Source organism: Gadus macrocephalus, chromosome 13 (assembly GCF_031168955.1).
Source record: "Gadus macrocephalus chromosome 13, ASM3116895v1".
In the NCBI taxonomy this organism is placed as follows: domain Eukaryota; kingdom Metazoa; phylum Chordata; class Actinopteri; order Gadiformes; family Gadidae; genus Gadus; species Gadus macrocephalus.
In genome coordinates, this window is record NC_082394.1 from 10,059,506 (window position 1) to 10,086,479 (window position 26,974).

General features: G+C 42.5%; 2 protein-coding genes across 3 annotated transcripts in view; one reads left to right on the forward strand and one right to left on the reverse strand.

Annotated features, from left to right (window-relative positions):
• loxl2a (lysyl oxidase-like 2a) overlaps positions 1 to 21,068 on the forward strand; it is a 28,203-nt gene extending 7,135 nt beyond the window's left edge. Inside the window, exons 2-12 of the mRNA XM_060069689.1 lie at positions 1,039 to 1,247; positions 7,983 to 8,199; positions 9,407 to 9,590; positions 11,175 to 11,326; positions 12,340 to 12,507; positions 15,370 to 15,535; positions 16,380 to 16,620; positions 17,257 to 17,372; positions 17,962 to 18,098; positions 18,624 to 18,735; positions 19,837 to 21,068. Of these exons, the coding sequence (XP_059925672.1) occupies positions 1,042 to 1,247; positions 7,983 to 8,199; positions 9,407 to 9,590; positions 11,175 to 11,326; positions 12,340 to 12,507; positions 15,370 to 15,535; positions 16,380 to 16,620; positions 17,257 to 17,372; positions 17,962 to 18,098; positions 18,624 to 18,735; positions 19,837 to 19,907 (1,770 nt within the window). The 5' untranslated portion in view covers positions 1,039 to 1,041 and the 3' untranslated portion in view covers positions 19,908 to 21,068. The remainder of the gene's footprint in view (positions 1 to 1,038; positions 1,248 to 7,982; positions 8,200 to 9,406; positions 9,591 to 11,174; positions 11,327 to 12,339; positions 12,508 to 15,369; positions 15,536 to 16,379; positions 16,621 to 17,256; positions 17,373 to 17,961; positions 18,099 to 18,623; positions 18,736 to 19,836) is intronic.
• Positions 18,845 to 26,470, reverse strand: r3hcc1 (R3H domain and coiled-coil containing 1). 2 transcript variants are annotated; one of them, XR_009528711.1, is made up of 8 exons: positions 26,139 to 26,470; positions 25,882 to 26,019; positions 25,167 to 25,773; positions 24,788 to 24,963; positions 24,543 to 24,613; positions 24,301 to 24,396; positions 23,302 to 23,502; positions 18,845 to 19,255 (listed from the first exon to the last, which is right to left on the reverse strand). XR_009528711.1 is itself a non-coding variant. In XM_060069690.1 (8 exons), the coding sequence occupies exons 1-7, from the start codon at positions 26,258 to 26,260 to the stop codon at positions 23,396 to 23,398; spliced, it is 1,317 nt and encodes a 438-aa protein (XP_059925673.1). In that variant the 5' UTR covers positions 26,261 to 26,470; the 3' UTR covers positions 18,845 to 19,255; positions 23,364 to 23,395. The 2 variants fall into 2 exon arrangements, 1 of the variants encoding a protein (XP_059925673.1); XM_060069690.1 differs by having other exon boundaries at positions 23,364 to 23,502.
• Between the last annotated feature and the right edge of the window lie 504 nt (positions 26,471 to 26,974).

The window sequence follows — 26,974 nt, forward strand, 5'->3', positions numbered from 1 at the left end:
ACCAGCCAGGAAAAAACATTAGGGAGCATCTGGTGGTTGGCTGTTGAAGGGGAAGATGTTGGCGATGCGATGGGTGTGTGTGTATGTGTGTGTGTGTGTGTGTGTGTGTGTGTGTGTGTGTGTGTGAGGATGAACAATGGCAGTTATTGAGTAGCTTGTTTGACCTCAACCTAGTGAGGCCAAAGGCCTTATGCCTGGCATTTTAAGAGGTGTCCTGGAGCAACGAGACCGACCTGAGATGGTAACCCTTTAGTCTCGCTAGTGGTCTTTACAACCCTGCTTAGTGGGCCAGCTATATGTGGACCACCCATGGATTTTACCCCTCACCCTGTATTTATATCAACCACAGCGTTGGATGTAATATGTTGTCTTCTGATGTTACTCTCTGGACTCTCTCTGTACCTATTGCAAATCAGCAGATTTCCACCAGCTTTCTTCTACGATTTAAATTTCATACTTTGCTGAAAGAGAAACGAGTAATGTTTGTCTGGACCATTCTGGACAGATTAGTTTTGATAGGATAATTGTTACGTTTAAGAATGAAAAGAGTATGGTGCAGTAAAAACATCAAGCTCATGACACCAGGAAGCCCTTTGTTGATAAAAGATTCATCTTCTAAAACTCTTCCCATAACAGTAGTCGCGCTTGCTTCAGAGAAAAGTTCCCTGGTGAATTGTTCTCTCCTGAGAGCCAGCACGTTTCTTGCCAAGGCTCCACTCCAGACAAAACACACGGTAGATGATGAGATTAAATAGTATTCCCCCCACAAGTCACACCGGCCAGGCCCGATGGACACAAGTCAGAGCAGATTTAAGCTTTAATCTTATATAGTATTTTCACAAGAATGTTCATCCCCATGTTTGTGATCCAAACTATATGCAATAGAGGTCATATCGACCAAAAGATATCAAAAGTGAAAACATGATGCATGTGAATACAAAACGAAATGAATCGCTTCACCAATGAGCGAGACTGACCAATCAATCAACCAACTGTGTGTGTGCCCCCCCCCCCTACCCCCCCCCCCCTTCCCTCCAGGACATGACGGTGCAGGTGGAGGACGTGCGCATCAGGGCCACCTACTCCCAGAGGAAGCGGGTGCCCATCACCGAGGGCTTTGTGGAGGTCAAGGACGGGGGCAAATGGCGGCAGATCTGCAGCCAGGACTGGACCCCCTTGAACAGCCGGGTCATCTGCGGCATGTACGGCTTTCCCGGGGAGAAGGGCTACAACGCCCGCGGCTACAAGTGAGTGCCGCGACGACGAGGCAGAGTTCATTTCTGCTTGTAAACGCCTATGTATTTAGCTAAAGAGTGTTTGGATCCGTGCCGTTTCAAAACAAAACCAAAAAAACGGTGGGCTTATGTCAATAAGGGTACATTCCCCTGCGGGAGTCCTACAAACAACGCGCCATGTGGATGCTTTCTCTCTAATGTGCCTGCTTCGTTCCACATAAACAAAAGTCGTCTTGGAGTTTGATTTATCAAGCCAGCGTGACGTAACGTTGGGCTGATGCTTTACATAAGCTGCGTTTTTATTTATGCTGCTTGTCACGTTGGCCTTTTTGGCTGTCGTGTGTGTGAGTTACAGCGCTCTGAGAGATGGAGGATTGGGCCGTGTATGGGAAGTGACTCAGTCCCATGGGACGTAGGAGGGGGGGGTCCTTTTTGCTCCTTGTTGCTGCTATGTAAACGTTTTCAAGTACCGGAGAGCGTTAGTAATCTGTATTGTCAGACCCCGTGTGCAGCCTGTTATAAAAACTGTGCAACGTCTTAAAGGTACAATCTGTAACATTGACACCAAGCGTTTAAAATGGGTACTGCAGTCCAAATTCACAATAATGGAGAGCAGTCTCCGGCGATTGGATCCACTCAATTAAAAATCTCCAATCTTATCCAATTCCAATTAAGGCCTTATAAACTCAAGGTTATGTCTGCACCTCTTTAAGGCATGCATTGCATGTTTCCATATCTGGATGAAAACTGTTCAGGCTGTCTACTCCCCCTCTCACTGTGACCGCCTTTTAACAGAGACCCTTAGAGACTCCTAACCCACAATTAAATGAAGACCAGAAGAGCCTCAGTGATGCATAAGTTGCTTCACACGGAGGAACGGTCCTGGGAGCCACATCATGGTTAAAAGTTCTTTCAACCCCAGAAAACCTGTGGGAGCTTCTTACAACCACAAAGGTTTTGTTCATTGGAGGAGATGCAAAGTCATGAAGCCATTGTTGCTGCCATATTTTGATAGAGGATATATCAATGTCTTGATTTATTTGTGATAAATCAAGAAGTTATCACAAATAATTCCCGACATATTGATCAGCTATCATAGCCCTGAGTGACGAAAGCAAAAAGCCAGACTCTCATACATTATTTTGGAAGTGATAGATTGACTTGATTGAGCAACAGATCAGTTACAATTGACCATTTTTTGAGGTTGTTGTATTTGGACACTTACTCGTAAGACAGTAAGTATAAGTCGAGTCTCGTTAGACTGCATTTCAGGTCATTTCATTCTACCAAATCCATTTCCCATTCACCCAAATAGCATCTATGCATGAGCTAAACATCTGTGTCTAAACTAAAATTGGACTCGAAGTGTTTTATCTGTTTAACTGCAGCTGTGGGCAATTTCAGAGCCCTAAGAACTAAGGCTGTGAATGTACACCCATGCTGTTTTCATTAGATGGTTTGCTTCATGCGCGACTCTGGGTGGGAGTGTTCCCAGGCGAGCGAGCGTTAAAGGTACCCCTCAGTCCCGCTCCAGTGAGCTCCTCTCTCTGAACCACGGGGTCACGTGAAGGTCAGTCATCCCACAACAATGTTGCTTTTTTTTGCTGCCGTCAGGGAAAAATCACCCCCCAGTGCCTGGTTTGGATCGTGTTTATGTCTGAGTAACACCACCAGGGACGCAGGAAGTCAGTCCGGGGTGCTGAGAGAGAGTCTATATAATGACGTCATAATAAATACTGCGCAACATCCGTTGTTTACAGAGACGAGATGACGGGTGACGTCACATTCAGGGCTCCGCTCTGATAAACACTCTACTGGTGTGGAAAAAGAGTTCTGCCAACTAGCCACTGTTATTCACAAACGTTAGCAAGTAAACAATGTGGAAATTAGAGTCAACTCGGCTGATACTGTGCTGAATTTCACACACTAACAACATGCCGACAAGCTGTTGCGGTCCGGGATTATACACAGCGTTATAACAAGGATTCAGGAGGTTATTTCTAAAGGTTTACAAAGGAAAGTCTTCATTTTCATCCAGAGTTACGAGTTGTCTGATATGAGGAAAGTGACGGTTTCTCCGTCAAGTGAACCGCCCGTCTTTGCTCTTTTTTTGCCAACCAGTTTATATGCGGGATTCCAGAATCAAAACGATAACATTCAACGTGCCTATTAATATGGCAGCAACATTTTACACCAGTTTTAGAATGTTCACTACAGATGTTGAACACCAACATGCTTATGTAAAATCAGCATAGTACCGATAATATGATAAATATCATAAAAAGGGTGGATGTCAATAATTGAATGAAAAATCATGTTGTATGATAAAATTATACAAAAAAAAAAAAAAAATATTGATTTGTTCAGAAAACGTTCTCACTTGCAGTTACAGCCAGGGGCCGCTGCAGCACTTCCCGCGTCCCTGGGTAACACTGTTGTTTTTTATTGGTCGTCATGAAAAAAAACATAAGGGGCAACACTGTTGTTTTTTATTGGTCGTCATGAAAAAAAACGTAAGGGGTAACACTGTTGTTTTTTATAATATATCATAAGACATATCATATATCATATATCATATGTCATATATTACCACAGACATATTTAAATTACAATTCTCAGTGGGAACTGGAGGGAGCTGTGAGCTAACCCCCTAGAGACCGGGGTTCAAGTCCGGTTGTTATCTTATCTCTATTTCATGCGAATTATACACTGTTGTTTTTCTTTGGTCGTCATGAAAAAACCCACAAGGGGTAACACTGTCGTTTTTTATTGGTCGTCATGAAAAAAAACATAAGGGGTAACACTGTCGTTTTTATTGGTCGTCATGAAAAAAAACATAAGGGGTAAGACTGCTGTTTTCTATTGGTCGTCATGAAAGAAAACACAAGGGGTTACACTGTTGTTTTTTATTGGTCGTCATGAAAAAAAACATAAGGGGTAACACTGTTGTTTTTTATTGGTCGTCATAAAAAAAAACATAAGTGTAACACTGTTGTTTTTTATTGGTCATGAAAAACAACATAAGGGGTAACACTGTTGTTTTTTATTGGTCTTCATGGAAAAAAAACATAAGGGGTAACACTGTTCCTTTTTTTATTGGTCGTCATGAAAAAAAACATAAGGGGTAACACTGTTGTTTTTTATCGGCCGTCATGAAATAAACATAAGGGGTAACACTGTCGATATTTATCAAATAAAACATAGGGGGTAACACTGTTGTTTTTCTTTGGTCGTCATGAAAAAAAACACAAGGGGTAACACTGCCGTTTTTATTGGTTGTCATGAAAAAAAACATAAGGGGTAAGACTGCTGTTTTTTATTGGTCGTCATGAAAGAAAACACAAGGGGTTACACTGTTGTTTTTTATTGGTCGTCATGAAAAAAAACATAAGGGGTAACACTGTTGTTTTTTATTGGTCGTCATGAAAAAAAACATAAGGCGTAACACTGTTGTTTTTTATTGGTCGTCATAAAAAAAAACATAAGTGTAACACTGTTGTTTTTTATTGGTCGTCATGAAAAACAACATAAGGGGTAACACTGTTGTTTTTAATTGGTCTTCATGAAATAAACATAAGGGGTAACACTGTCGATATTTATCAAATAAAACATAGGGGGTAACACTGTTGTTTTTCTTTGGTCGTCATGAAAAAACCCACAAGGGGTAACACTGTCGTTTTTTATTGGTCGTCATGAAAAAAAACATAAGGGGTAAGACTGCTGTTTTTTATTGGTCATCATGAAAGAAAACACAAGGGGTTACACTGTTGTTTTTTATTGGTCGTCATGAAAAAAAACATAAGGGGTAAGACTGCTGTTTTTTATTGGTCGTCATGAAAGAAAACACAAGGGGTTACACTGTTGTTTTTTATTGGTCGTCATGAAAAAAAACATAAGGGGTAACACTGTTGTTTTTTATGGGTCATGAAAAACAACATAAGGGGTAACACTGTTGTTTTTTATTGGTCTTCATGAAAAAAAACATAAGGGGTAACACTGTTGTTTTTTATTGGTCTTCATGAAAAAAACATAAGGGGTAACACTGTTCCTTTTTTTATTGGTCGTCATGAAAAAAAACATAAGGGGTAATACTGTTGTTTTTTATTGGTCGTCATGAAAGAAAACATAAGGGGTAACACTGTCGTTTTTTATTGGTCGTCACGAAAAAAAACATTAGGGAAATAATAGAAATACACGCATGCATTTTAATGTCATGTATATCCTCTTTATTGATGATTGATTATTGTCTATAGTCATCGCCTCAGTGGTGCAGTGGAGTGCACTCTGCCTAAGCCACTGGAGACCGTGGCTCAATTTCTGTGGAAAACACAATATCTGTAATTTTAAACGTAATGCTATCATGTCTATTGCACTGTCATATATAACCACAGACATTTTTAAACTAAAATTCTCAGTGGGAAGTGGTCAGAGCTGTGAGCTAACCCCCTGGAGACCGGGGTTCAAGTCCGGTTGATGACCTCTGTTGTAAGACTCTTATCTCTATTTCATGCGAATTATAAAGTCAAGTATAACCATTGTGTTGACTTTAACCGGTGTCTTGATGGTGCATTGATAAGTTCGGAGGTTAACACTCTAAACAGCTGTTGTTCAGATCCCTGCAAAAACGTTGACAGGGGTACCACTGTTATTTTTTATCGGCCGTCATGAAATAAACATAAGGGGTAACACTGTTGATATTTATCAAATAAAACATAGGGGGTAACACTGTTGTTTTTCTTTGGTCGTCATGAAAAAAACCACAAGGGGTAACACTGTCGTTTTTTATTGGTCGTCATGAAAAAAAACAGAAGGGGTAACACTGTCGTTTTTATTGGTCGTCATGAAAAAAAACATAAGGGGTAAGACTGCTGTTTTTTATTGGTTGTCATGAAAGAAAACACAAGGGGTTACACTGTTGTTTTTTATTGGTCGTCATAAAGAAAAAACATAAGTGTAACACTGTTGTTTTTTATTGGTTGTCATGAAAAACAAAATAAGGGGTAACACTGTTGTTTTTTATTGGTCGTCATGAAAAAAACAAAGGGTAACACTGTTGTCTTTGTCAAATATTTCATAAGGGGTAACACTGTCGTTTTTTATTGGTCGTCATGAAAAAAAACATAAGGGTACTAATAGAAATACACACATACATTTTAATGTCATGTATATCCTCTTTGTTGACGATTTATTATTATGCATTGTCTTCGCCTCAGTGGTGCTGCGGAGTTTACTATGCCTAACCCCCTGGAGACCGGGGTTCAAGTCCGGTTGATGTCATCGGTTGGAAGACTCATGTCTCCATTTCATGTGAATTATAAAGTCAAGTATAACCTTTGTGATCGAGTTATCCAGTGTCTTGATGGTGCATTGTTAAGTTGAGAGGTTAACACTCTAAACGGCTCATGAAATAAATATAAGGGGTAACACTGTCGATATTTATCAAATAGAACGTAGGGGGTGACACTGTTGTTTTTCTTTGGTCTTCATGAAAAAAAACACAAGGGGTAACACTGTCGATATTGATCAATTAAAACAAAGGGGGTAACAATGTCGTTTTTCTTTGGTAGTCACGAAAAAAAACCTAAGGGGTAACACCGTTGTTTTTTATTGGTCGTCATGAAAAGAAACATAAGGGGTAACACTGTTCCTTTTTTTATTGGTCGTCATGAAAAATAACATAAGGGGTAACACTGTTGTTTTTTATTGGTTGTCATGAAAAAAAACATAAGGGGTAACACTGTTCCTTTTTTTATTGGTCGTCATGAAAAAAAACATAAGGGGTAACACTGTTGTTTTTTATTGGTCGTCATGAATAAAAACATAAGGGGTAACACTGTTGTTTTTTATTGGTGGTCATGAAAAAAAACACAAGGGGTAACACTGTTGTATTTGTCAAATAAAATATAGGGGGTAACACTGTCGTGCTTACATGCTTATGTAAAATCAGCATAGTACGATATTCAGTTCTGCGTTGTGCGTCATAGCCTACGTCAGCCTACTCAGACAATGTTCTAAATAAAATGAAATGATAATATGATATATATCATAAAAAGGGTGGATGTCAATAATTTAATGAAAAATCATGTTGTATGATAAAATTATACAAAAAAAAATTGTTCGGAAAACCTTCTCACTTGCAGTTACAGCCAGAGGCCGCCAGGGGGGGGGGGTGCTGCAGCACCCTAAGCACCCCCACTTCCCGCGTCCCTGAACACCACATTCCTGAATATAATCATGAAGTAACCAGATAGAGAGGGTGAAATCGGAAGATGCGGACGACGCACATCACTTAACAAGCGCACAGCTGCCGGATAGATACTTATGTATCACCCTGGAACATGATATTGTGTAGTGGTGGGGGTGTTCGACTCCCCAACCGAAAGGTACTCGGTTCGATCCCTGAAGCTAACCACTAACCATGAAGCTGGTCGCAACCCAGGCGTTCAACTGAGCCCAACGTCGCGTAGTAGCAAGCGCAATGGGCACAAAGCACATTATATGTTCTTTGTTTAATATAATGGGTGTCAATACAAGGTGCTTTGTAGCGCGCCAGGGCTTTGAGCAGTGCTCTTAAGTTTTAGCCCTGTCGGACTGCACTGCATGCCGGTGTGAGCTTTTAAAAGTGTCTGCTAAATGACTGGACTAGGGTGTACTAGGGATTTTAGGTATATCAGTCAATTTCAAACAACCAATTCATTCCTATTGTCTATTGTTCAATCTGCTTCTCTCCTCTTTATCTGCTTCCAGGCTGCTGGCCAAGCGTCGTAAGAAGAACTACTGGGGCTTCGGGGTGAACTGCACGGGCACAGAGGCCGACCTGTCCGACTGCAAGCTGGGCCGGCAGGTGGAGCTGAAGGGCAACGGGACCTGTGAGCAGGGCATGCCCGTGGTGATCAGCTGTGTCCCCGGACGCGCCTTCGCTCCCACGGTCAGCGCCGGCTTCAGGAAGGCCTACAGGGTGGAGGTGAGGGACCGTGCTATGCTATAGGAACTTTTCAGTTAGTTTAGAAGAAGCACTTGGTAAAATGTAGTTGATATCATTGTATTGGCCACAGCTATACATTGTGCTTTAGCATCCATGTAAGATGAAAATAGTATTCCTACAGTTGGGTGCAATTCCAAGATTTGACCTTTACGTTCCGTTAAATCTGCAATGGTTTATAATGTAGGCTACTTACTGAGGGAATGGGACACACCCAGGTCCTGATGAGTTGTTAGGGTTCTATATTATAAATCCATTAGTCATATATGTTGAAGTAGAATTTGCCAAATTGTCTTTCGACTCCTTCCAGACACCCGTTTCAATCAGACTATTAGCCTCCCCTAACCGTTTGAATGAATGAATAACTAAAAGTGGTGCACTTAATTTTTATTAATTTAATTTAATTTAATTTTAAAAAGAGCAATTACCAGTGTTTCTCAGGGGGGCTGAGATAAGACATAGTGGAGGATGTTAAATGGCCACTTTGCCTTCAGCACAAGTACACCATTTGAGTCGAGTCAACGCGCGTACGGAAGTGACGTATGTGCGGTAGCACGGCAAGCGAGTAAATAAACCACTGTCGGGGAGAGGAACTACATTGACTAATAAAATCAGACATCTGGAAAATGGCTTCTTCACAAAGCACAACGAAAAAGAACACAAACAACAAGGTTCTGACCGAAAAAGAAAAAGACAAATGTGTCATCGATACGTGGCATCGCTCCTATGCCAGACGATCTCCCGGTCGTTAATGAGGCAGCATCGGGCCAAACATCTGGAAATGGCTGAGCAGACAAGTGATAAACATATGGCCAGCCCAGCTGTGAACACCAGTTTCCCCTGATCCCTCTTGCTGTTTACTGCATTTGTTTTGTTTTGTTTTTGCGTGTTTGGATTCCCCTACCTTATTCCCAAGGTAACCGCTACCTGCTTATTCAACACAAAGGATCTATTTATTAATTTGATGTAGTTATTTTTATAAATATTTATAGCAACGTATTCGGTATACGTTACAAATTGGCATGGTGTTGATTGAAACAATAAACTATGAGATCTTACACGTCGAGTGTACAACGTTCCAACGGTTGCTAGGCAGCCGGCTGTTTTCCCAGTCACCTTTGATGGTGTTTTGTTCTTGCGCGTGTTGTTTAATCCTTCTACGGTGCGTGTTATCCTCCCTTCGCCATAGCAACCCTTGGTCCGCCTGCGGGGCGGGGCTGTGATCGGGGAGGGCCGGGTGGAGGTTCTGAAGAACGGCCTGTGGGGGACGGTGTGCGACGACAACTGGGACATGAAGGCCGCCACCGTGGTGTGTCGCGAGCTGGGCTTCGGCAGCGCCAAGGAGGCTCTGACCGGGGCGCGGCTTGGACAAGGTAGGACAGCCCCCCCCCCCACCAACCCTCATAACGCCTACCCATAGTCCCCAGCTACTCATTTTCATTTATACCACAGCTTTGCTGAATACTTGATTTTGATTGGCCAATAATGTTCCAAGGTTGTGCATTGTTATATAGTGAAGGAACATCACTGCATTTTAACAGTTTCTAATCAATGTGCTACATTAACAACAAGGGTCTATTAAACTATCCACCAGATTTCCTTGACCACCCAAAAACAACATGCCCAAAGCACAGCAGTAGATATAACAACACAACTTATTGAAGCAGGGTTAAAGCTGCTGGAGGTAAGATTACAAAGTTGTGAAGAGAGAGCAGAACATCATTTTGAAACTAGACAACCAAAAAAGTCCCCCTCCCCCCTATGATTTACTGCAATTGAGAAGTGTTTCATTCACGCACCTCTGATTGACAGGCTAGATGGATTCCCCGAACCAATCGCAGAAGAGATGCATTGATTGGTCCGAAATTACCTGTGGTCCTAAAGTGGTCTAAAATACAAATACAAATACAAATTGGCAGGCTGTGTCAACTCCAGACAGATAATTCTCACAACACATTTCACTGACTGATATTTTTTAAAACCAATTACACTGAAATAATAAGTCATACATACAGCACCTTTAAAGATGGCATTACAAACACTACAATTCATCTAATGTTGATTAACCTGGTCAAAAAAAGGTTACATTAACATTATTAATTAAGTATGTTGAGGGACTCAACAAACCAAACGAGAAGGCACTCTTTCTCAACGAAGTTGTGCGAGAATAAGTTAATGTTCTAAGACTATACAAGATTACAACTCAAGATTATCCAAACTAAAGTCAGCACATTATTGAAGAAGTCATTTGTTATTTGAAGTTAATTATACAACTTAATGAAGACGAAATGATATAAGCTATATCTAACTGTCATCTATAAACTATAAAGATAAAGAAAATTATTTACGCAGTGTGGACAACAGACGGACATAAGTGACGAAAGCGAACGTGGTCTTTAAAGGTTTCACAATTGGAATGCTTTTTTGGACGATGCACAAAGATCTCTGGCTTCAGGTTGTTTGTATGAGTCACTCAACACTGCGGCCAAAGCTGTCCACAAAACACTGGGAAGTTCTCACTTCATATGTCAGTCCAAAATGGCAGCCCGATAACAACCACAGTAGCAACACACTCCAGCCTGCATTTAAAATGGACACGATAATGAGCAGTCCCTGGAATCTACCGGCTGGTTTTTATTGATCCCCTGCTGCTTCTGTTGTGTATTTAACCCCATTGGCTGTCAATCACTCCCTTTGATTATATAGTGATGGTTATAGGTATTATATTGGCGCTGATAACAACTAAATACATCCCAGTCCAATTTCATCCGCAGACGACCTAAGTGTGTGTGTGTGTGTCCAGGACTATAACTAATAAAGCAGCTTCAGCCTACGCAACACACATACAAATGTGAAGGTGAACAAGAACATAGAAACACACACACATGCATGCAAACTTACGTGTCAAAGGGACTTTTGTCCTGAGTCCTGTGTTTGTCCTCTTTGTGTGTGTGCAGGCATTGGGCCGGTGCACATGAACGAAGTGCAGTGCTCCGGGTTCGAGAAGTCTCTGACCGAGTGCGCATTCAACAGCGAGGCCACGGGCTGCGGACATGAGGAGGACGCCGCCGTCAAGTGTAACATCCCCGCCATGGGCTTCAACAGCAGAGTGAGTACAGTCGTAGTGTCTCTGATCATAAAGAAGCTATGGCCATCCATTGTGGGAATACATTCACAATGTGGGTTTCGTTTTTTGGCAATCTGGGAGATCATCCGCTGTCGTCTGACGTGGGTTTACCTCTGGGGACAACGGGTGATATATCTGGGGTGTAGTGGAATAATAGATGATGGATGTCCTGGCCAAGACCGATTAGCAACTTGAGGGATGAGAATGAAGTTGGAGTTGATGGATGATATCTACGGACAGGTGGAAGTAGTAGCCAGCTTTCTGTGAAAACTTCAATAGTCTCGTCGTAAATTCCTGAAATTAGGCAGTAAGAATGAAGCACAATCTGGAACTGGTTGATATATTTTCTTCAAAAGAATTTGACCTAAGAAAACTCGGAAGAGAAATATGAACTTATATTCTGTGCAGGGCACATCCTTTAATATCTTTAATCGAAGACGAGACAGGGTCAGCTGAGAAAAGGCAAGCTAAGACCAGATAAAGCATAGACATAAACATAAAGTCGCAATATGAAAGATTGAGCCTCTCCAAGTTAGTAGGCGGGAGAATACAAAATAACTCAATAACATTGTTCTGTCCACTAACTGTACAATCTTGTCAGACAAACTAGTGTAGCTCGGTTGGCTGGGTGTGTTGAGTTGGAGGGGTTTTGCGAGTGTTGATAGTAAGATTCTTGTAAAACAAAGATATACAGGCTTGCCATGATTTTTTATTTGTAGAATACATCAGTTATCGGCTGCGATAACATTACTGAAATTGATAACATTACTGAAATCACTATCGATCAGCATTGACTACAGATTTATCCAGGTTATTTCAGGGTACAAGCTAGTTCAATGTTACGCAATGTCACTTTAATCGGAAGGAAAACTCTTCAAAACACTTTAATCGCGGATGACTATCTTCAAGAGGAAGGCTCCGTCAACGGTCCTAGAAAGAGACCAGTCTGGACTACTATCCTCCCCCTCATCTCCCTCTCTCCCTCCCCTCTGCAGCTGAGGCTGAGCGGGGGTCGTAACCCATATGAGGGCCGGGTGGAGGTGCTGGCCGAGAGGAACGGCTCCCTGACCTGGGGGGCGGTGTGCAGTGACAGCTGGGGAACCATGGAGGCCATGGTGGTGTGCAGACAGCTGGGCCTGGGATTCGCCGACAACGCCTTCCAGGTGAGCAACGCTGATCAAAAGAGGCTTGGAGTGAGTTGTATATGTGTGACGTTGATGAGCAGGTAGGGGTAATGCATCTCGCTCAAGGATGCAGAACAGGGAGGCTGTGGGCGGTACAGGTAGGCTGGTAATTAAGGTGTTGAACACAGTACCTTGAAGAGTGATAGATGCAAAACCATCCCATTACATTTACCTGCTCAACAACATGGAGTCATTTGGCAGACGCTTTTATCAGATACAGTTCATTCAGGAGCTGGTAAGGCTCAGGCACCTCGCTCTAGGATGCCTACATGGCTGCAGGGAATCAAGCACAGTGCTTTACTCCCAAACTGCAATGGACTCTGATCACTTCCCTATTTTATTCAGTTTTTAAACAAGTTGTAGAAGATGACGTTATTCATCTTGGGGACCGTTATTGAATGTCAGAGAAAGCATTGTGGGTGGTTTGGTGCCCAGCAAGAATGAGCTGCATGTACTTTTCAGGGTTGTGTGAAAATAAATGATGGTCCACGTTGTATGGTTTTCCCCCTCTGCTGGAATGTTCCCAGCGCTTTCATAACTCGCTTGGTACATAACATTCTGGAGGAACACATCTGGTAGGGATTAAGCTTGGCCGGCACAATTGTTAGAAATACTGGAAGAATACCGATCATATGCAAAGTCGGCTTATTCTGAGTAATATTCTAATATTTGAATGATTTTATAGATCCCATAAATCCAAATCCAAAACAACATAACATTTTTGTTTGACCAGCAGATCCGTTTTTCTGCGTTTGAACAGATATCTAATCCATTCCACTTAACAAGGTATAATGTGAAAATGAACACATTAAATTATTGGAAAACACACTTTGTATAGATGTTCATCGTTTTGATTGAGCGACTCCTAACGGCAGAAATAACATATGCCTTTAAAACAAAATCAAAGGAATTGTAAAAATAAACCAGAACCAGTGCTACGGTGGTCGCTTAGTAACCAACAACAGTGTCCCTGGGTATGCTGACAAGTCATCACTTCACAGTAAGGAGCCTGCATTTTCTTTCAACCACATGAGGGTAATTGATACGCTATGAGCTTTAAAACATCAAAACCGGCAGTAAGGAACCTCGGGGGGGGGGGGAGGGGGTCCATGGCTGTAACAGGTGTGACTTCAGTAGCTGCAGAAGACTTTTACTAGCAGTCCAGAGGATAACATTTAAAGAGGGTACCTGCATCGCCTCCGGCACAGCTCTGACGTCTGAGCACCGTTGGGTTCACCGTGAGCTCTCGGCCCCCCTCCCCTGCTCTCTCCTCTCCCCATGTTATTTTTACAGTCCAAGTCTTGCCTTGGCTGTGTGGGAGGGTCTGTGTGGTTTCGGGGTCCTGCTGTGATTCCATTGGTGATATAAGCCCGGAAAGTATGTCGGGAGAACGGGATGACGACAGCCGAGCGGCTTTATGTTTACAAGGGGAATGTGGGCGCATTGGGACAGCCAGAGCTTGTTCAGGCTTTAATAATTGTCATTTAGACGATCAGACGCAATGTGCTTCCTATGGAAGAACACATAAATGTGTCATCAAGCGCTCCGTAGCCCAGCCTCAGCATGTGGACCTTCCACTCCGCGTGTTGCTTACGTTAAATAATCTAGTTGCATAAAAGTTTTTTTGGTTTTGTTAGCCGTGCACGTACTATATCTACATCTTCATTCCAATAGGACATAGGAAATACATTTTGAAACGAGCCACAGATAATAACTATGGTATTAAGTCGCTCTGTTTGGTGTTTCTATGTACAGCATTTGCGTAAGGTCAACATGTTTAGAAAGAGAAGATTGCCTGCTCTTTGTTATATCATAGCGACCAAGGAGTCATTAAACATTCCCCTCAGTCCACTCTAGTATGAAATACCACCACCAGATGCAAACGACTACACTATGTCTATTTCATTTATAACGATAATCAACCCATGCTAGTAAACTCAAGCTCAATTTTACGCAATTATAAAGACTAATGGCGGAAAGTAGCTGCTTTTGGGTCCATTAAGAGTGCCCCTTAGTGGGTGCCTAATTTAATTGATAGACTCCTATGGTTCAACCATGATTATATCAATAAAAACCTAACAACCTAACATTCAGTTTAAAGTATTTTTACAAAAAGAAACATAAAAGGTCAATTTACCAGGACGAATGTTTCCTTTTCCAGCTGGCTATGTAACAGTCTATGAACTTCATTGAACCTAACTTTGTTATTCCTAGCCATAGACAGCCGAACTATATAATTAGGTAAAAATAAACAGTCTATGTCCTATTTATGCTCATGGATTCAAGGTTCCTACTTTCTCTCAGGATTTATACGTGAGACACAAGGCCTTTTTAAATGCATGTTTATGTCACATTCATTGTTTTGTATATTTCTTAACTGGTGGGCAGTGCAATGGACAGGCTTGTCTGGAGAAATGACCAAGAACAATGAGTCAAGAACAACATTGACTCACATAAGCTCATTTGCTTCATTCATATGCAAACTAATTTAATTTCAAAGAAATCTGAAACTATCTTTACGTTGTTGATGCTATTCCTTCAGTTGTTCCTATTTTGACCTATTTCAGGGCAGTTATATTGGATTTTGTTCTACACCGGTGCTTTCTACAGAAGATGTGAACATTGGCATTCTTCGATTGTCATGGTGTTGCAGCTGTGGATGGGATGGTTGCCCGGTCATAGTTTTAACTTGCCTTTTTCTGGGGGAACACATGGCTGCTGAAATCGTAGGCTCCAAAACCGGAAGCCAGGTTGAGAAAAGAGAAAGAATTAATTTTTTTCGTTGCATATTTCACATGTTGACCCCAGTATTGACCTTGGTTTTGCGGCGGTCCTTCCCAGGAGACGTGGTACTGGCAGGGGGAACCGTCGGCCGAGGCGGTGGTCATGAGTGGGGTGAGATGTTCAGGGACAGAGCTGACCCTGGACCAGTGTCTCCACCATGGAAAGCACCTCAACTGTCCCAAGGGAGGAGGACGCCTCGCTGCCGGGGTGTCCTGCACACAGGGTAACACACACACACACACACACACACACACACACACACACACACACACACACACACACACACACACACACACACACAATTACAGACACATAAAAATACACATACATACACGCACACAAAATGACAGACACTTTGCTTGTGGCATGTCCCTTTTTTTTACTGCCTCTACGACACAGTAAACTACATATAACACAATGAGAGTAGCCACTAGATGAATAACACAGTAATGGACTGAATACATAATGAGTGATTTCCATATCCCCCTTGTGGGCAAAGTGCACCAACCTTCTAGATTTGATTAGAGGGTTTATTGAGATTTCCACAAATGAATAGTGCAGCAGACACAAGTTTATTGAATAATTCACTCCACATGTTGTGTATATTTCCATGCACTTCATCATCCACACAGCCCCAAACATCTCAAAGAAGATTTCTTGGCTTTCCTTGAATGATGCTGAGATCAAGGCAACTAACATAGTATGACATACTGATGACATCCAAGATCAAAAATGGTATTTTTGTGTGTTTACCGAATGTGGTTGCAAAGCCAAAGAGTTTCAAATCCAGGATTTCTGCCTGGATTTCAGATAACCTTTTCAAACTCGCTCAGCATGAAACTTGATATGCAGCATCAACAAAGGGACTTTGATCAAATAAACAAATAAGTGTTTTTATACGATTTGTACTACAATTAAGTGTCATCTCCATTTAGTATCTCCACACCATCATTTACCTCCTCCTCCTCCTCCTCCTCCTCCTCCTCCTCCTCCTCCTCCTCCTCCTCCTCCTCCTCCTCCTCCTCCTCCTCCTCCTCCTCCTCCTCCTCCTCGATCTCCCCCCCTAGCGGCTCCGGACCTGGTTCTGAACGCCCAGGCAGTAGAGCAGACCACCTACCTGGAGGACAGGCCCATGTACGCGCTGCAGTGTGCCCAGGAGGAGCACTGCCTGTCCAGCAGTGCCACCGGAGCCAGCTCCACCTCTTACCGCCGGCTCCTTCGCTTCTCCTCCCAGATCCACAACAACGGACGATCTGACTTCAGGCCACGTTCGGGTCACCAGTCTTGGATCTGGCACGAATGTCACAGGTGAGACACTCACTATATGCTGTGTATCCGGACAAGTATTAAAAAACACACACACACACACACACACACACACACACACACACACACACACACACACACACACACACACACACACACACACACACACACACACACACACACACACACACACACACACACACACACACACACACACGTCTTGTGTTTGAAGAGACAGAATAATACATCCCGGTAGTAATGTTCAGATGTTTTAGGCCCAATCCCATTTCTACCCCTTACCCCTCCCCCTTGTTTTGAAGGGGGAAGGAGTAAGGGGTAGAAATGGGATTGGGCCTTAATACCTGTGTTTTCCATCGTGACACGCAACCTTCTGACACCACAGCTGGTTGGTTGATAAGGCAAATAAGGTCACAGATACAAGAAAGAGCAGTAGTGTTGCAAAGTGTTAAATCACAGTTATTTCTTCTCAGGAGAAATGATGTGTCAAACCGTGCTGTTCACTGGGTTATAATAATCAATCTAAACCAACAAGCTGGAAACCGTTTGCCAAAAAGCCTTTGCCAAATGGTTATTAGGCGTTAGGGTTAGACGTTGGCCTGGCCTCCCCATGGGGCTTCAATGATTACAACTCTACCTAACACCTCCTTTCTGGTCCAGGCACTACCACAGCATGGAGGTGTTTACCCACTACGACCTCTTCAGTCTGAACGGTACCAAGATTGCAGAGGGCCACAAGGCCAGCTTCTGTCTGGAAGACAGCCACTGTGAAGAAGGTACCAGAATCTCCCTTCTCTGTTTGTGGTTAAGTGTTGATTATTGTTTAGTGGAAGGTCTACAAGGACGGTGGTGTCAAGCTTTAGGAAATGGCATAAGGCCAAAGTATTCTGTCCTGTTTCCAAGGCAAACAATGGCCACAAATAGTAACTTGTTTTGTTTAATGTAGCATTTGAGTAAATCCTTAAATCACAATGATCAACGAGGAGCAGACATGGTTTTAGATCTGATGCATACTTAGAAAACTGACATTTTTCTAAATTACACATGTAAGTGCTTCAACCTCAAATCACCTATTTTATTTGTTAAGTGCAAGACCCTCTGCCATGTTAATTAAAATGAGCCATGGTTCGTCCAACCAATTTCTTCAATAAGGAAAATATATTGGCCCATGTCTTAGAAATCCTTTCCAACGACAGTTTGAATCAACTTATTGTGTTCATATTGGATCAAGTAGAAAATATGGGTCTGAATCATTATCTCTTTTTTTGTCGGGTTTGATCAATGAAAACCTTTTTTGCGGTGTGGCTTCTATTACTAAAAGACTACAAGGTACACTCCTAAGGAACAAATGTGATTGGTTCACAGGTATTCAGAAGAAGTTTGAGTGTGCCAACTTCGGCGCCCAGGGTATCACAACGGGCTGCTGGGACACCTACAGGCACGACATTGACTGTCAGTGGATCGATGTGACGGACGTCAAGCCAGGGGACTACATCTTCCAGGTGTGCACTAAGCCAAACCTCCTGATAACTCTCACCCGCCAACAAACGCTAATGAGTTAAAGGTGCAGTGTGTATAGAATGAGTATTCAGTTACTGGCTGCAACCTCACTACTAGATGCCGCTAAATCCTACACTGCACCTCTAATGAACTAATGAGACAACGGTGGAAATGTCTTTTACTTGATCTTACTTTGCTACAATTTTATTTCATCATCTAATGCCTTATTTATAAGTCTTGTTTGATTTATATTTGATAACTTATAAACCCTCTCTGAACTCTTCAATGTTATGAAATCCTACAACTAATATATCCTACAAATGAATATTGACTGGTCAGCCCATACCTCTTTTTGTTTACAATAATCTTAGCAGTGACACTCCCAAAACCTCTCCCACTCACACATTAAACATTGTGACTTGAATTAGTGAAAAAAACAAACATTGTGTTCATATTAAATGATAATAATGTCAAGTTAATTGCTAACAGCCCTTTTTTCCACACCATTCTATTTTATAAACTTCTAGGTTGTGATCAATCCCAACTTTGAAGTCGCAGAGTCTGACTACAGCAACAACATCATGAAGTGCCGCTGCAGATACGACGGAAACAGGATATGGATGTACAACTGTCATATAGGTATGATTATCACCCTCCAAACCTTTTTCATTTAAACATTTACAATTTAAATTACAATCTTAATTACTGTGAAATAAAACGTATACGGTACTATGAAATAAAAAATATATTTTCTTCCACACTATATATATTTTATTGAGTGAGATAGACATATGTTTGACTCCTTAACATTAGGGTATTGTAACAAACACTTCTTTTTTTTATGAAATTCAACAATTGACGGATCATTACGCAAAAAGTAAAACCCCCATCGACAACACCTGAAAATATAGTTTGCCACTTGAACTTGTGACAAAAAACATATCAACGTAAACAAAACATCGATACTGACGGTGAAAATACTCTATAGAACCCTTGAGTGATTCTGCTAGACAGGTTTCCATTAGGCTCATGAGAACGTTGGCAGCGTGGTGTGTGACAGTGAGTTCACTTCACTGCCTCACTGAATCCTGAAGTGTCGATGTTGGCAGCTCAAGAAAATGTAATGTTTTAAATGTCACCAGATGTCTGCCAAGTCCTCCTGAAATACAGAACGGCAACGTCGTTAATGACTTGCGGTCCGTCTTAAGGATATATGAACTTATCTCAGAAATCAGAATTCACATGAATATCTAAAGTCTGAAGGCAGACAAGCCTGGGGGAAAAAGGAACTTTGCATTTATTCGCTTCATATTTGATTCGACCAATAACGTTGCTGGAGGCAGGGATATTCAAGCTTGTAATTGGCAATCACAAATTGTGCCAGCAATAGTCAATCAAAAAAGTGTCTGTAAAGGTTTTCAATCAACACTGTGTAGGGGCCACTGTAGAAATGGACTAATTAAAATCTGGTTCTGAGAGCTTTATTCACTCCCACTAATGAGTAGAGTAGGTTAGCAATGAAACAGGAAATAAGGGGTTAGTCCGCCCCTTGCATTTTGGTTTCTGGCCCAGGCTCTGTGCCGTCTCGGCGTCTCCCCACAGAAGTTCTGCTATAAAATTGTCAGCCGGCTGGATCTGAGATAAATTGTGCTCAATTTGTTTGGAAGACCCCAGCCTTCATTTGTACTCATTACCACCTCATATACTTCCAAACTCCCCCCCCCCCCCTTACCCTCCCAGGTGGTTCGCTGAGCTCGGAGACAGAGGAGACATTTCCCGGATTGCTGACCAATCAGCTGTCACACAGGTAGACCAAGGACAGCGGACAAGCAAACCTAAACAGCAACAGAAGGCTAGGAACAGGACCACGCTGGGGCAGCTAGACCGCAGGAACACTTGAAAACCACTAGAGGGAGCTGACCTCTTCTTTCCCGCCTACCCCAGCTACCTTCTGCTTGGTTGTGGATTTTTTGCCTCAGTTCCACCTCTGAGAAATGGAGGATGAACCAGCGAATGAATGAACTGCTAGCTTCATATTGGAAATAACGATTTTTGACCATGCACGCATACAGAAAAATGTGCTTTTATCCTATTTTGTCTTCACTGCTCCCACTGAACAACACGGAGTGATGTGGTGCTTGTTTCCGGTCAAACCAAATCCCTTCATAGTCCCAATGTCAATCTAGCCAATTTACAAGTCGTTAAGCTTCATGACACAAAGACCATATTTTTGCACTCGTTTTACGTTCAGAATTTGTGCAGCATGACATTTTGTGGTGTATCCATAGGAAATAAGTAGGATGGATAGAGATATATATGTATAAATATATTTAAAGATATGGGAAAATCAATTACATTGATGATCTTAAATGACAAGGACTGTAATATACAATTTTGACACGCAAAGCCACAGACGTCAAGATAAAGCATGCAGGAATGTGTAGTGACCATGTTCAATCAGATTTCAAAACGGTCCAATATTTCCTAAAATAATCTTTAGGTGTCAAGCATCAATGGTGCTAGGCAACTATTGTTATTCCACCATATTCACTAGTTTTAATTTTCAAATGATATCCAATGGTGGATTTTGCATGGGGTGTATTCCTGTTTAAGAATCTTTCTGAATCGAAACATCTGAAAAATGTCCATGGAAATACTTTTTTTTCTTTTGTGAAAGTACAATACCTTTCATCTTAATGTGCCTATCATCCCTATGGCTTTTCTTTATAGTCTACATTTTGTTAAATTATTGCAGTCAGGGACTTTGGTGCCATATTTCAGATGTACTGTAAATAGTTAGTGAAAGTGCCTTGTTTATGCATGTCTATGGTGGTGTGGCGACTCCAGGGCCCCCCTTATTGTGCAAGTGTACATTTTACTAGCTGGGTGAGATTGTTATGGATGCATTGTGGGAAATGTGGGAGAACATTACATTTGTAAATAAATAAGCAGACAAAGCAGATCTCAAGTTACTTTTGAGGACATTATTCATTACTAGATGCACCTCATTTTAACTACCGTCTAAATTGGGTCCAGGGTTTGCCTCCTGCTATTTGTCAATTGGGAAAAGTGGAAGATTTTAGTTTTTAGATTTTTTTTGTTTTTTGTTTAACCGACCAGGGTCGGAACCCTGGCCTGATTGATCCACGCTCGTACGATCATTCTCACGATGGATCTTCCGATCCTTCGTAAATTTCTTTGGAGCGTTTCCTGAAACTCCTCTTAACATGAACACGCGTTCACTGCACTCACGACGTTCGTAGGATTGTAACTGTCTACTGACACGGTGCTGAAATGGGCTCCGTAGGAGGGGGAGAGGCAGGAATGTCGCAGGAAAATGGGGTTAAAAAACGTTAAAATATCTCCCCATCAAGGCCAACAGCAGAGTAGCATAAGAAAAGAATAGACTGCAATAATATGAATGCTAAAGATATTAAAACACAATTGATTAGGCCTAGGCCGACATATGTCCTAATCCTGAATGCACTATGCGTATATTTTTTCACGGCATTTTCCCCCCTGAAATAATTCCATAATTTACAATAATCAAAAAAAGCTTGCGTGACAACTACATTTATCTTAATGTGCTGATTTCTGAAACATGCTTTGCGCAGCAAAGAGAGCCGACTTTATCTGATTCCGCATAACGTTTCATTGATTGCGTGCACTCTTTAGTCTAGAATATTTGTAGACATTCAAAATGCAGCATTCCATTCATTCATTATCATTAAAACGCAGAGGCTAGGCATTGACACACGGCTATTGCTGACCCGATTAGGAGAGCTTGGTCTAGATCCTGCCCATATTATTGGGCAGGATGAAGTAGGCTATACGTCTTTTTACACTGCCAAGCCGGTTCGGTCGCAGCTTGGCACGTCCGGCGATTTCACCTTCTTATCTCAAGTTTCCTGTGTAAAACCGAGGGGGTAAAATCCCCCGTTCGTCACGGCGCGGGCTTTCTTGGTTCAATGGGGAAGGCGGGGCTGCGCACGGAGTCTCTGACCTCTTTAGAATAATTTGTATTGTTGCATACTCCCGAATGTTCTAATTTTTATGAATGAAGACACCCGCATGCAATAATGAGTTCACTCTGAGTGTAGACTACAAAAGCGATTAACTACGGTCAGGGATGTTCGTTACTGTCGAGACAGGGTCCAATAAATAGTGAACGTCATCACAGCCTCACCGAAGCGCCTACAGTGCAAACAATAGCAACAAAAAACGCCTGCAGAAATTCTCCGACACCCGTTGGTCTCAGCATGATGCATGTCCACAGACTACTTCTGTCATTTATCAATATGAGGAAATTAACCACGATGGTTGAATTAAAATCAGAGGGAGAGAGCAAGTGCAGCTCGAAATCGACCTCCCACACAAGAGCAATGGAATAATTTGATTTTATTATATGCCTTGTGACGTGGCGTTTGATCTGTACATTTCGGCTGCGCATGTATTTTTGGAATTTTAAATTGCTGCAATAAATTATGTTGTTGTTGACTTCTAACATGTCTCTATCTTGGCTGTTTAAATCGAACAGTAGTCTATGAGTAATATATTGGCCGTAACCACTGTTTTTGGTTGCGAAAATTGCGCCAACTGGGCCTTCCGTGGTATTGGATGTGTTTTAATAAAACGCATCCAATACACGGAATGTCCGCTGGTGACGCCACTGAGGCGATAGTAGGCTAACGATGCTCTTAGCATCCTATGAGTACCCCTGCCCTGGAGTCCTCGTTAGCTACAAGCGTTTTCACAACGTTCGTTACCAACGATGCTGTCGGGAAACGGTGTGAAAACTGTACGATGCTCGTACGACGCACGAGCATCGTACGAGTGTGTGGGCGTGCCGACATTTCTGACCTGTGACTGGCACGAAATCGGGAGCATAGAGTTTAGCTGCTTCATACATTTGTCTTCTTGCCTGTATTTTGCTTTCCACTCTTCTGCTGGTATTGCAGAATCGTCTTAATAAATGCAGTATGGATAACACCGCAAAAAGTCAGCATTACAGGGTTGGTAGCCTCACCCGCCATCTCCGATGTGTTGTAAACAAAACACAACGTCTATCCATGCATTATTTTTGAGTTACGTCCTACACCCCTTGTCTTAAGGATACGGAGGATCTCCAATACGTCTGAACCAGTCGGTCTTATCTAATGTTGCGTGTTGCATGTGCGAAGGGGCAGCTCCTGATAATCTCCGGACCTGATTCTCCGGAGTTCATGTGTGAAAGGCTTATCTAGGTGAGTTGAGATTAGGCCGTCAACCTGTTAGTCCACAAGGATCTCTGGGCTCCTCTTCAGTAACGCTTGACCCGTCCTGTTTGTATCCCCAGAGCCCTGGTGACCATGCGCCTGGCAACAGCCGAGTCAGTCTTTGGACGCTCCTTCACCGGCTGGATGAACTCTTTGGAGAGAAAAACAGTCATTAGTCAAGTCATTTATGAGCCTTTGATTAAGGATGAACATCCTTAATCCTATACATTAATAAAAACCTTAATATACACGTATAGATGGTAAGCCAACCAGCCTACCCAGTGGTCCGTACCAACTGGTAGGCTTGTCTATCCATCCAACCTACATCTGTGGGGATAATCCCGCTTCTGATGTCACAACAGGGCCTATTTGGACATGGCTTGTAATTGCTAATCAACATCACACCTGATTGTAAAATAGGGATCATTTAACATAGCACTTATCCATCAAAACGTAATAAATTCATAATGTTTTGTTACTGATAAGTTCATCAGTAACTAAAGGCTTGTAGATTAGTCATGACAGAATTTTACAAGGTGCTACAGAGAGTTACACCGATTTAGTTAAACCCCAGACCGATGGCTAAAAACCAACAAAACAAGCTTGACTAGTCGGTAATGCCCTGTAGATTAATTTGACTAAGCCTCATTGTTTTCATATACTAGAAGGGGTGAATGTGATGGGATGAATTTATATAGTAGACAATATTAACTAGTTTTTTAGTGCTCAGACATTACAAATATGAATGTTTGTCCCACGCATCCACGTAAACAAAAGCTGTTGACGTCTTTGACATCATGGAGAAGAAAATTAATCGAATGACGATCAAAGTATTCCCATCAGTGCATCCTTGAATATTTAAAGATCTTGGAAAGCCGTCCCATCTACATGCACCCATGTGAAGCCCACATCGCCGTCCCCCCACTGCGATCACCTGGTGGTGCGTTACCTGCTCTTTGGCCGGCTTTAGCTTTGGATTGCTGGCTCGCCTGTGAGAGTGTGCGCGTCTTGAGGAGCGGATGGTTGATGCTGAGGGCATGGTGTGCTAGGATAGAGTGAAAGACACTGGAGTCTATTGGGAGCCATGACATAAATATAAAGCAGTTGGAGGCCCACCACAGAGAATACATCTCTCACAGATCTGTGAACAGGTATATACTTCATTCATGGTGTTTATGGAGGGGAACCTACCTGCAGTCTCGCTGGAGAAAATCGCCAGGGCATGCGTGTCATCCACCCATGTGATTTTCATTCCTCCAGCACTGGATGGAACCACAGAATGGGAACATCTTAAACTCACAGCAGTCATGACATGGGTTTTATAAATTGGGATAAATAATTAGCTTACAAATACAGCCAACAACAGAATACATCTGAGCTAGGCTAACGCTACCGTAGGACTGAGAACATGAATGAAGGGTTTGAACCCTCCTTACCTGTAATCTGTGAAGGCATCGATCAGGTCATCTGTCTTGAACACGGCCGGGAAGCCGTAGATCTCGATCACATGGCCGAATTCCGTAGTATTCATCAACACGGTCTCAAAAGGAGAGTAGTCATTATGGGCATACTCAAGGACCACCCCATCAGTTTCCTTCAGCCCTGCGGAAATCTGATTAAGACAGATATTACTGCTCATTAGAAGTAGAAGGTCTACCCACTAAAACAAACGTCAATGCTTTTATCTCAACTTGTTTATTCTTATTCTATAATTTTAAACTGGTAAGGTTTAAAATTATCAACTGACAACTCTCAAAGACAACATCATTCACTCAAAAAAAATCATAATACAACAGGGTGTAACCTATACTGTACCTCATCGGTTAATTTAGTTATAAGCGTTTTAATGTCTTCAGTCAGGTTTGCATCACAGGGGCTGGCCATTTCCGTCCCCCTTTCCTCTTTATCACCCCCTTCGGCCTCTTCCTCCAGCTTCGGCTTTCCCCCACATCTGCCCTGATCCAGTTTCATGCCAGTGAAGTCAGACATGGTCTGCTCTAAAGAGAAGGACCATGTCAAATGATCCGCCTCGGGCAATGCTGTCTCCAAATTCTTTAATGGGCTGTTGAAATCTCCGCCATGGGTACCGTCGTGGGGCATACTGGAAACATGAGAGGGCATGACCATGGGTTTGTCAGTCAAAAGTTTGGATTCCGATGTGGTACTGCAGGAGCTCAAGCTGGCCGGCTCCGGGGCTCTGCCCTGTGCTGGTGGGTCTTGTGGGAAGGACGATCGCTGTCGGGCTGCTTGGGGTGTATAGAGAGCCCTGTCGGGTCGCTTGGAGGCTCTGGTTCGTCTCCGGCTGGGAGGGGGATTAACGTGGGCTTTGTCCATGTGACCTCTGTTCCTCGGGGTTAGTGCTGCCTCACCCACAGAACAGCTGGGGTTATTCTCTGGGTCACAAGCATCATCTACATAGCACCTATAGAGTTCAGGAACAGCATTTAAACCAAAAGTTATGTTGATTTTATGTAAATTACAACATAATAGTGAAACAAGACACATTAACATTGGGTTAGCATTTGATTACCGTTGCTCTGAAAAGCACACCACCACCCGGCGACTCCAGTCCTCCCCTACTGAGAAGGTGGCCAGTTCTGAGTGGGACTCGGTCGTCTTGTGGATCAAAAAGCGTAGTCGGCTTGGCAACGGTGGAAACACCAAGACACTGACAGAAGAACCAAATAAGTTAACCCGCATTGATATACAGGTCTTATCGACATGTGATACTGCTTTTCATCCTTTGCTGATATAGCTATGTTTAAATAAATGATCATATGAACTCACTTTTTTCTGTCAAGCCTCTGTATGTACCCATCAAGTTCATCCAGCAAAAGGTGCACAAATACACTCTCTTGCTTGGGGAGATAACAGCCATCAAAACTGGGAAACGCCAGGGTTGTTATCATAAAGGGAAGGGCAGTTATGAAGATATAATAAATAACATACAGCAACTTAAGTTCTTGAACGAGATCACGTCTAAAACACTCTTAGTAAAGCACATGGATTAGTACTGTAGTAATAAGGTTATATGATATGGACTGTACAAGTTTAGGAAACAGAGCGCTTTGCTGCCGGACGGGCGAACCGGACTTCTTCTCGTTGTATATTAAATGAAGAGCATCGAGGTCGCCGCCTATGGGCCAGAAAGTGGTACAACATGATGGACTGATGTGACGCTGTCCATCACAACCACAACACATTCGACTTATGGCTAGAAGTAGTTGCTTAAAGTAAGAAACCTTCAAGTGAATCCGTATTGAAGCCTGGATTTCAAACACTTAGAGAAATTCGATTTTTGGATCTATGGAGGAGAGGTCGTGTCAAAACCCACGGCATTTGTGATACTCTTTTAATACCGTCGTTGTGTATGATAGTGAGCGATGATGTATATGAAATACAGCCACCGTAGCGGTATCCTGAGAAGCACTCACTCAGGCATCAGTTTAAACTCAGACGTAGCTCCTCAAAAACAGTTGCATATATACGTCCGGGAAGCACCCGATGACTCCCGGGCCGAGCTCCACACACCAACAAGGCATAGCACCTGGCTGGCCCTCCAAGGTGAGATTAGTTTTACTTTCAGGCGCCACGGCGTCAGAGCCCCACTACCTGAATTTGAT

Bases quoted from the DNA above. Each gene is read 5' to 3' on its own strand.
- r3hcc1 (XM_060069690.1), bottom strand. From the start codon at position 26,260: ATGATAACAACCCTGGCGTTTCCCAGTTTTGATGGCTGTTATCTCCCC. The intron at 26,020-26,138 runs GTGAGTTCATAT...TTCTTCTGTCAG, and splicing joins CAGAGGCTTGACAGAAAAAA to TGTCTTGGTGTTTCCACCGT. The intron at 24,397-24,542 runs GTAGGTTCCCCT...ACTCTATCCTAG, and splicing joins TTTCTCCAGCGAGACTGCAG to CACACCATGCCCTCAGCATC.